General features: G+C 43.2%; 1 protein-coding gene across 2 annotated transcripts in view; it reads left to right on the plus strand.

Annotated features, from left to right (window-relative positions):
• Window positions 1–10,243, plus strand: part of MRPS18B (mitochondrial ribosomal protein S18B) — a 16,375-nt gene extending 6,132 nt beyond the window's left edge. For both annotated transcript variants that reach the window (XM_016192196.2, XM_007532330.3), the window contains 3 exons: window positions 708–774; window positions 4,448–4,507; window positions 9,521–10,243. In XM_016192196.2, coding sequence (XP_016047682.2) covers window positions 708–774; window positions 4,448–4,507; window positions 9,521–9,816 — 423 coding nt within the window. In that variant the 3' untranslated portion in view covers window positions 9,817–10,243. The remainder of the gene's footprint in view (window positions 1–707; window positions 775–4,447; window positions 4,508–9,520) is intronic.
• The last annotated feature ends 373 nt before the right edge of the window (window positions 10,244–10,616 follow it).

The raw sequence follows: 10,616 nt of genomic DNA on the forward strand, positions 1-10,616 counted from the left end.
TTGAACCTCGAACTTTGGAACCTCAAGTATGAGTCTCTTTGCATAACCACTATGCTGTCTACCTCTGCTCTTTTCTGGAGTTTTTAAGGAGGTCTCCAGGGTCAGAGACATAGCTCTCCGGTCATACCCAAAGCATGAGTTTAATCCCTAGCATCACATAGGTTCTGTGGCACTAAAGAAAGCTCAGACGTTTTTCTCTTTATATGAAAAAGTAGCTTGGAGCAGTGTGAGGCCTTGGCTGACTCCCGAAAAAGAAAAGAGAAAAATATGTTCAGTGCAGTGATGGGGCTAAAATTGAAACATTCAAGAGTGGTACCTGAAGTAATTGAAGGATTAAACTCATTTATTTGAGGGATGGGTGGTGACATACCTGGTATGCACACATTACTGTAAGGACCTAGGTAAGAATGCACACAATACTGTAAGGACCTAGGTTCAAGCTATAGGTCCCCACTTGCAGGGAGGAAGCAGCATGAACAGTGGGTCAGTTTTTCCTCTTAGCTTCACTCTGTTTCTTATCAGAAAGAAAGAGAGGTCCAGGAGGTGGAGCAGTGAAGTCCTTGTGCAGGCACCGAGCCCCAGGGATAACTGGTGGCAAAAGAAAAAAATTTTTTCACTTATATGGGTATATCAGGATTGTATGCTTTTCATCTCTGAAGGTCTTTTTGTGCCCCTTTCTCATGTTTCTTCACCACTTTCCCCCACAGAATGTGAAGCTTTTGGAACAGTTTGTCTCTGCCCACACTGGTGTCATCTTCCATGCACCTTATACAGGTTAGTCTTTTACTCTTGTTGCCATCAGGCTGATACTTCCTGCTTATGCACTGAGACAATAGAACTTGTTTGGTGGCTCTTTAAGGCAGAGATTATGTGCTGGGGATATAATCCATGGTCTCAGGACTGTGTCAATGAATGTGCAGCTCACTCCTGTCATTGCATGTGTCAGATCAGTGTGCTCTGGCCTCTCTTTCTCACGTGAAATTTAAAACAAAAAAGAAAATTATGGAGCTGGTGGAATAGCCCACTTGGCTATTGTGCAACTCAGATTTGAGCCTGGTCCTCAACATAATGAAGGGAATCTGGTCTATTTCACTGTCTCTTATCTTTTATTTTTATATTTTTTTTTATTTTTAAACAGAGCACTGTTCACCTCTGGCTTATGGTGGTGCAGGGGACTGAACCTGGGACTTTGGAACACTGTCTCTTATCTTAAAAAACAAAACAAAACTTGTGATTGGACCTTAAAATTTTGACTTAAATGAGAGTTGGTCATATGCTAATACTTGATTATAAACAAAAGCTAACAGGAAGGAATCCGTGTAAACTTTTTTTTTCCTTACTAGAGGTTTGCTTAGGTGGTGCTCATGGTGGTGAAGAGCACGGGTTAAACCTGGAACCACAGATGCTTAGGCATCTGAGAGTCTGTTTGCATAACCATTGTGCTGTCTTTTCCACCTGTAAACAAACTAAATGTAGTTTCCGGCCAGGGATATAGCACATTAATTATGTAAATGTTGTTCTTAAAAGATATGTAGTGGCAGCTTCCCCAGAGTCACACCCTACTAGGGAAAGAGAGAGGCAGACTGGGGGTATGGACCGACCAGTTAACGCCCATGTTCAGCGGGGAAGCAATTACAGAAGCCAGACCTTCTACCTTCTGCATCCCTCAACGACCCTGGGTCCATGCTCCCAGAGGGATAGAGAATGGGAAAGCTATCAGGGGAGGGGGTGGGTTATGGGGATTGGGTGTTGGGAATTGTGTGGAGTTGTACCCCTCCTACCTTATGCTTTTGTTCACTAATCCTTTCTTAAATAAAAAATTAAAAAAAAAAAAAAAAGATATGTAGTGGGTAGACATATTTCCTGCCTACCCTTCCTTTGCTTCTTTTTTTCTTTTTTCTTTACCAGAGCACTGCTCAGCTCTGGCTTATGGTGGTGGTAGGGGACTGAACCTGAGACTTTGGAGCCTCTGGCATGAGAGTGTCTTTGTATAACCATTATGCTATCTAAACCCCCACCCTCTACGCTCCCTTTCTCAAGGATGTATTAAAAATAAATATTTAAGTGAAGCATGAATGGTGGTACTCCTGATTAATCGTACTTTACCTTATATAAGGACCTACCTTGTACAAGGACCAAGTTCAAGCCCCAGTCCCCACCTGCACTGGGACACTGGGACACTTCATAAATGGTGAAATAGTGCTACAGGTGCCTGTCTCCCTTGTCTCCTTTGTCTCTGTTCACTAAAATAAAAATAAAACAAAAACCAAAAACATTGGGGCCGGGTGGTGGTGCACATGGTTGAAGGCACATGCTATAGTGCACAAGGACCCGGGTTCGAGCCTCTGGTCCCCACCTGCAGGGGAAAAGCTTTGCAAGTGGTGAAGCAGGTCTGCAGGTGTCTTTCTGTCTCTCCCTCTCTAGCTACCCTCCTCCTCTCAATTTCTGGCTGTCTCTATCCAACAAAAGGGTGGGGGTAGATAGCATAATGGTTATGCAAAGAGACTTTGATACCTGAGGCTGGAAGAGTGCCAAGTTCAATTCCCTGCACCACCATAAGCCAGAGCTGATAAATGCTCTGGTAAAAAAAAAAAAAAAAAAAGCAAGCATAATGGTTATGCAAAGAGATACTTCTTCTTCTAGCGTTTGCCCTTCTTCCGTAGCCAGTCAACAGCATCAGGTTGAGCCTGATGTAAAGTTTCGAGACCTCCTTTGAATCTGGAGAGGTGGCAGTCGTTGACTATGTGGGTCATAGTCTGTCTGGAGCCGCAGGGGCAGTTCGGGTCGACTCTGGCTCCCCAGCGATGGAGCATAGCGGCCTGTTCGATAGCGATTGAGGAGGGCCCAATCATAACGTGCTAGGTCAAAGAGATACTCATAACTCATATCTGTGGCTCTAAAGTCTCAGGTTCAATCCCCCACACGTGAGGCTTCAATGTCCCAGGTTCAATTACATGCACCACCATAAACCAGAGTTGAGCAGTGCTCGGGTAAAATAAATAAATAAATAAATAAATAAATAAATAAACTCAGATTAAAAATACAAATTTCAGGGCTGGGTGGTAGTGCAGTGAGTTAAGCGCACATAGCCTGAAGTGCAGGGCCCAGCGTAAGGGTCCTGGTTCAAGCCCCCTGGCTCCCCACCTGCAGGGGGGTTGCTTCACAATTGATAAACAGCTCTGTAGGTGTCTTTCTCCCTCTCTGTCTACCCCTTCTCTCTCCATTTTTCTCTGTCCTATCCAACAACAACAATAACAACAGTAACAACAACAGTGATAAACAACAAGGGCAACAAAAGGGAAAAAATTAATTTGTCATATATCTAAAAACTAACAATGGATGAGAGAAATAGCATAATTATTATGCAGAGACTCTCATGCCTGAGGCTTCAATGTCCCAGGTTCAGTTTTATGCCTCAAGGAGTGGGGGATTTGTAGTGCAGGCACCGAGCTCCAGCGACAACCCTGGAGGAAAAAAAAAAGAGGAGTGGTAACTCAGCGGGTTAAGCGAACGTGGCGTAAAGCGCAAAGAACAGCATAAGGATCCTGGTTCGAGCCTCTGGCTCCCCACCTGCAGGGGAGTCGCTTCACAGGCAGTGAAGCAGGTCTGCATGTGTCTCTGTCTTTCTCTCCTTTCTGTCTTCCCCTCCTCTCTCCATTTCTCCATTTGTTATTGACGATATCAATAACAACAGCCATAACTACAACAATGAAACAAGGGCAACAGAAGGGAATTAAAAAGTAGAAAAAATATTTTAAAAAGAGAGACAGCAGGACCCCAGAACCTGAAATATATGGTCCTTCACAAACAGAATCTTGCCACAATAAATTTGCAAAGAATAATCTGCCATTTGGGAGTGATGACAGGTTAGAGGTGGGGAAGTAGTTTTGTGGGTTGGCTGTGAAATACTACAGGGACTGTTCTCTTGCTCTCAGTTCGCTTTTCACAGATAAATCCGTTCTCAGGGCCAGCAAATAGTTTACCCAGTGAAATGAACATTTACCATACACTTGGACCTGGGTTTGAGACCCCCAGCTATTACATGGGAACACTGTGCAAATTCCCAGTAAAACTGTGGTAGAAAGAAAGGAAGAAAGGAGAAGAGGAAGGGAAAAGAAACACATGGGATTCTCAGTAGGGTTTGGTACCTGCACTATGAATCCACTGGTCCTGGCAGCCATCCCCCTACCTCACCCCCATAGACAGAAATTGAAAGGGACAGAGAAAAACCTACAGACCTGCTTCACTACTCGTGAAACTTCTCCCGTGCAGATGGGAGCAGGGGCTTGAACCGTGAACCCTGGTCCTCCTATGTGGTGATACGTGCAGTTAACCAGGTATGTGACAACCCAGCCTCCCTAGTCCTCTATTCCTATATGGGAGCAGTTGGATTATTCACTGTGCCGCCGTATAGAACAATTTTCGACTTAACTTTTTCTTTCTCCAGGGGTCTGTATGAAGCAGCACAAGATGTTGACCCAGGCCATCCATAAAGCCAGGGACTATGGTGAGTGTTAGAAGGGACAGAGGACAGTTTATTCAGCATCAAGAAGGTGACTAAGGAACATGGGAGGTGGCTCAGTGGATAGAACATTGGACTTAAAATCATGAGGACCTTTGTGATACAGTGAATTAAATGTTGAACTCTCAAGCATGGGGTTCAATCCCTGGCATTTCATGTGCCAGATTGATCATCTGGTTCTCTCTTCTTCTTTCTTTCTTTCTTTCTTTTCTTTTCTTCTCCTATTTCTTTCTCAGTAAATAAAAAACAAACAAACAAAAAACGAGATCTGATTCAATCCCTTGGCATTTTATGTGCCAGAGTGATACTCTGGTTCTCTCTTGTGTTAGTAATTTAATATACATATATTTTTTAATTTTTAATCTTTATTAGAAGCCAGAAATTGAGAGGGAAGGGGGCGATAGGGAGAGAGACAGAGACACCTGCAGCCCTGCTTCACCACTCACAAAGCTTTCCCCCTTGCAGGTGGGGACTGGGGGCTCAAACCTGGGTCTTTGCCCTTTAATGAGAGACAGATAAAGAAAGACCAGAGCACTGCTCAGCTCTAGGTTTTGGTGCTGCTGGGGATTGTACATGTGAGCTTGGAGCGAGAGAGACAGAAAAATCTTTGCATAATCTCTGTGCTACCTCCCAAGTCCATTAATTTTTCCATCAATAATTTAAAAAAATCTTTATTACTGGGCAGAGAGAAATTGAGAGGGAAGGAGGAGACAGAAAGAAAAAGAGACAGAGACCCCTGTAGCCCTGCTTTACCACTTGTGCAGCTTTGCAGGTGGGGACCAGGGGCTTGAGCCCCTTGAACTCTGTAATGTGTGCCCTTAATCAGGTCTACCACCCCCCCTTTGTTTTTTCTTTTTAAACTCAGCTCTGGCTTATGGTGGTGCGGGGGATTGATCTTGAGACTTTAGAGCCACAGATATGAGTTATGAGTATCTCTTTGCATAACCATTATGCTTGCTTTTTTTTTTTTTTTTTTTTTTTTTACCAGAGCATTTATCATCTCTGGCTTATGGTGGTGCAGGGAATTGAACCTGGCACTCTTCCAGCCTTAGGCATGAAAGTCTCTTTGCATAACCATTATGCTATCTACCCCCACCCTTTTGTTTATTTTTAAATATTTATTTATTTGATAAAGACAGAAACTGAGAGGGAAGATCGCTTTGCCATATAAAATATCTGGGAGTAGGAGCCAGACGGTGGCATACCAGGTTAAAGCACATACTACCAATTGCAAGGACCGGGTTCTAGCCCCCGCTCCCTACTTACAGAGGTTCATTTCACAAGAAGTGAAGCAGTTCTGCAGGTGTTTGTCTTTCCCTCTATCTGCCCTATCCTCTTGATTTCTCTCTGTCCTAATAAAAATAAAAAAGGGAAAAAAATGGCTGACAAGAGGAGTGGATTTGTAGTACTGGCTCTCAGCCCCAGCAATAATTTTAGAGGTAACAATAACAACAAATGCCTGGGATTGAATATGGGACCTCATGCTTTTATGTACTATGCCACCTCCTAGGCACTGTCTATCTGAAAACAAGCAAAACAAAACAAAAATGCTAGCCTAGAGCAATGAAGCCCTGGCAGTAACAAACAGAAAGACGGTAAAAGAGGAATAAAAAAAAAAAAAAAGTAAGCCCTTTCTAGGGAAGAGTCAGTTTATTTTTATTTTTTAACCAGAGCATTGTTCAGCTCTGGCTTATGGGGGTGCTCGGGATTGAACCTGGGATTCTGGAGCGTCAGGCATGAGAGTTCTTTGCATAACCATTATGCTATCTACCCCCTGCCCAGATTCAGTTTCATAATCTTGGTTGAAGGCTGCACAATTTGGCAAGAAAGAGCCCAGATTTTTTTAGCTCACATTTATTCCTTGATCAGGGGTCTGTGCAGTGTTTAACATGCATAAATGGTTGTCCAGGAACCATTCGAAATCCAGAGTATTGGGTTTCGAAGCATGAGACCCCAAGTTCAATCTCTGGCATCATTTATGCCAGTGATGCTTTGGTTTTCTCTATCATTAATAAAAAAAAATTAAAAAGAATTAATTTTTTTAGAGATTTTTTTTAAATTTTGCTTTTTTTTCCCTCTTTTGTTGCCCTTGTTGTTTTATCGTTGTAGTTATTATTGTTGTTATTGATGTCATCATTGTTGGATAAGACAGAGAAAAATGGAGAGAGGAGGGGAAGACAGAGGGGGAAAGAAAGACATCTGCAGGCTTGCTTCACCACCTGTGAAGCGACTCCCCTGCAGGTGGGGAGCCATGGGCTTGAACCGGGATCCTTATGCTGGTCCTTGCGCTTCTCACCACATGTGCTTAACCTGCTGCACTACTGCCTGACTCCCCTTTTTAGAGAATTTATTTATTCATGAGAAAGATAGGAGGAGAACAGGAAAGAACCAGACTTCACTCTGGTACATGCACTGCCGGGGATTGAACTCAGGACCTCATGCTTGAGAGCACAATGCTTTATCCATTGTGCCACCTCCCAGACCACACTAAAAAAAAGAATTTTATTATTTTTGTTTATCTGATAGAGATGACCAGAAATTTAAAGGAAAGGGGATATATAAAGAGGGAGAGAGATAAGACACCTGTAGCACTGCTTCACCACCTGTGAAGCATTTCCCCTGTAGTTGGGGAAGGGGGCTCAAAGCCAGGTCCTTGCAGATGTACACCAACACCCAGCCCTAACAATTTTTTTTTTAATGTGTAAATGATGCCTGAGGCACCAACATTTCAGGTTCAGTCCCCTGCACCACCATAACCTAGAGTTGAGCAGTGCTCTGGTAAAAAAAAAAAATTCCACAAGCCAAAACTCTGACCTTCTGTACCCCATAAAATTTTTTGATCTTTGTACCCATTATTTTACAATCTTGTTACTCATTATGTTTTTAAAAAATGTACTTTTAATCCAGGGGTAGATAGCATAATGGTTATGAAAAAGACTTTTATGACTGAGGCTCCAAAGTCCCAAGTTTACTTGCTGCACTACCATAATGCAGAATTGAGCCGTGCTCTGGTAAAAGGGGGAAAAAAAGCTTATTTACTTATTTTCTTTATTTATTGGATAGAGACAGCCAGAAGTTGAGAGGAAGGGGGAGATAGGGCAAGAGACAGAGAGACTCATGCAGCACGGCTTCACCACCCTGCAGGTGGGGACCAGGGGCTCGAGCATTGCAACATGTGTGCTCAACCAGGTGCGCCACCACCACCCGGCCCCAGCTTTTTTTTTTTTTTTGATCCATACTCCCAGAGGAGAAATGTTAAAGGAAGATGACCAGAGGCCTCTGAAGTCCCATTCCATCAGGACTCTGAGAGAAGATGAAAAAAGGAAAAGCACCCAGAAGTAATAACAGGTTTAGGTGTGACTTAGAAAAGAAGCCAAAGGGCGGGGTGGATAGCATGATGGTTATACAAAGAGACACGCACGCGGGAGTTGGGCGGTAGCCCAGCGGGTTAAGCCAGGTGGTGCAAATCACAAGGACCGGCTTAAGGGTCCCCACCTGCAGGGGAGTTGCTTCAGTAAAACAGCAAGGGCAACGGAAGGGAATAAATCAATATTTTTAAAAAACAAAACAGATTTTCATGCCTGAGGCTCTAAAGTCCCAGGTTCAGTTGCTTCATAGGTGGTGAAGCAGGTCTGCAGGTGTCTATCTTTCTCTCCTCTCTGTCTTCCCCTCTTCTCTCCATTTCTCTCTGTCCTGTCCATCAACAACAACAACAATAACAACAGCAATGATAAACAACAAAGGCAACAAAAGGGAGAGAATGGCCTCCAGGAGCCATGGATTCATAGTGCAGGCACCGAACCCCAGCAATAATCCTAGAGGAAAAAAAAAAAGAATAAAAAGAGAGAAGGCAGGACCATAAAAAATATAGGTATAGGTATATATTTATAGAAATAGTCAACCCATAACTGTGACCTTGGGAGAATTGCAGTTTTTTGCTTTTTGTTTGTTAAGATTTTATTTAATTAATGAGAAAGGCGAGAAAGAACCAGACATCACTCAGGCATATGTGCTGCTGGGGATTGAACACAGGATCTCAGGCTTGAGAGTCTAATGCTTTATCCATTGTGCCACCACCCGGCCCGTTTGTTTTACTAGAGCACTGCTTATCTGTGGTTTACGGTGATGTTGGTTATTGAACTTGGAACTTTGGAGCCTTAGTTGTGAGAATTTCTTTACGTAACAATTAAGCTATCTACCCCCTTTTTCTTTTCTTCTTAAAGCATTTTATTTATTATTATTTTTACCAGAGCACTACTCAGCTGTAGTTTATGGTAATGTGGGGAACTGAACTTGGGATTTTGGAGCTACCTGTTAAGAGTTAGTCTCTTTGCATAACCATTATGCTGTTTACCCCCATAACTACTACAGTTTCCAGTGGAGGGAATGGGGACACAGAACTCTGATAGAAGGAACAGTGTTTAACTATACCTGTTATTTTAGAGTTTTATAATCGCTAATAAATAAAATATAATTAAATAATGTTTTTTAAAAAGGAAGTATTAAAATGCAGTTAGTAGCTGTGGTCCCTCCCTTGTTTTCTTTTTTTTTTAATTATTTTTTATATATTTATTTATTCCCTTTTGTTACCCTTGTTGTTTTATTGTTGTAGTTATTGATGTCATCGTTGTTGGATAGGACAGAGAGAAATGGAGAGAGGAGGGCAAGAATGACAGGGGGAGAGAAAGATAGATACCTGCAGACCTGCTTCACCCCCTGAAGGTGGGGAGCTGGGGGGCTCGAACCGGTATCCTTACACTGGTCCTTGCACTTTGCGTCATGTGTGCTTAACTCGCTGTGCCACCGCCCGACTCCCCCTCCCTTGTTTTCTTTATTGACTGAAGGGGGAGGAAAAGAGACTCTGTAATGCTAGAGGCTCGACTCAGGATTTCATGCTTGAAAGTCCAGTGCCTTATTTGGTATGCCATTTCCTGGGTCTCTTTCCTTACTCTCTTAATCTGAACTTTCTCTCCTTCACCTTTTTTAAAAATTTTCTAGGTCTCCTCAATTACCACATTCCTCAGGTTGAACCTCGGGACCTTGACTTCAGTACCGCTCACGGAGCTGTCAGTACTACTCCACCAGCCCCCACATTAGTTTCAGGTGATCCCTGGTACACATGGTACAGCTGGAAACAGCCACCAGAGAGAGAGCTGTCCCGTCTTCGTCGACTCTACCAGGGGCATCTCAAAGAAGAGAGTGGCCCTCCACCTGAGTCAATGCCCCAGGTGTCCCTCAGAAGCCCAGATGAAGCTTCCTCCACTGAACCAACAAGCTCCTCGAGTGCTTTGTAAGAGCTCTCAGAGTGGGTAGGGAATCTAAGGGATGGAAAGATAGTTCCTAAAAATATGTGATGAGATTTCATCCTTAAGTGTTATCTGTTTTGTGGCCTGCGTCCAGAGAAAGAAAATGATTGTTAAAGAAGAGGATAAGGGGGGCCGCACAGTAGAGCAGCGGGTTAAACTCACAAGGTGCAAAGCGCAAGGATCCCAGTTTGAGCCCCTGGCTTCCCACCTGCAAGAGGTCACCTCACAAACAGTGAAACAGGTCTGCAGGTGTCTATCTTTCTCTTCTGTCTTCCCTTCCTCTCTGGATTTCTCTGTCCTATTCAACAACAACAGCTATAACAAGGGCAACAAAAATGGAAAAAATGGCCTCCAGAAGCAGTGGATATGAAGTGCAGGCACGGAATTCCAGCGATAATCCTGGAGGCAAAAAATACATCTAAGATTGAAGGCAGTACAGACGAAAAAATTAAAAGATGATAAATACATCTAAGATTGAAGGCAGTACAGACGTGAATGGGAAACCACATCCTCCATAGATGGTATATAGATGGACTATTATGCTAACTTGGTCTTTCCACAATAAAGCTGTATCACCTTCTTTGGTCTGAGTGAATTAATGGGGCTGTGGAGGGAAAGGGTTTAAATCAACTGGACATGGGACCAAAAGTCACCTGGGATGGGTCATCACCTTTATGGCCCTCTGCAAGGTGCACAGTATTTCCATAATTTCCAGCTGTTTACTGAAGGGCTGAAAGGTTTAAAAATGAGACACAAGGCCTAGGGAAAAAAAAGTGTTGCTATGGCAC

This window comes from Erinaceus europaeus, chromosome 4 (assembly GCF_950295315.1).
Source record: "Erinaceus europaeus chromosome 4, mEriEur2.1, whole genome shotgun sequence".
Lineage (NCBI taxonomy): Eukaryota > Metazoa > Chordata > Mammalia > Eulipotyphla > Erinaceidae > Erinaceus > Erinaceus europaeus.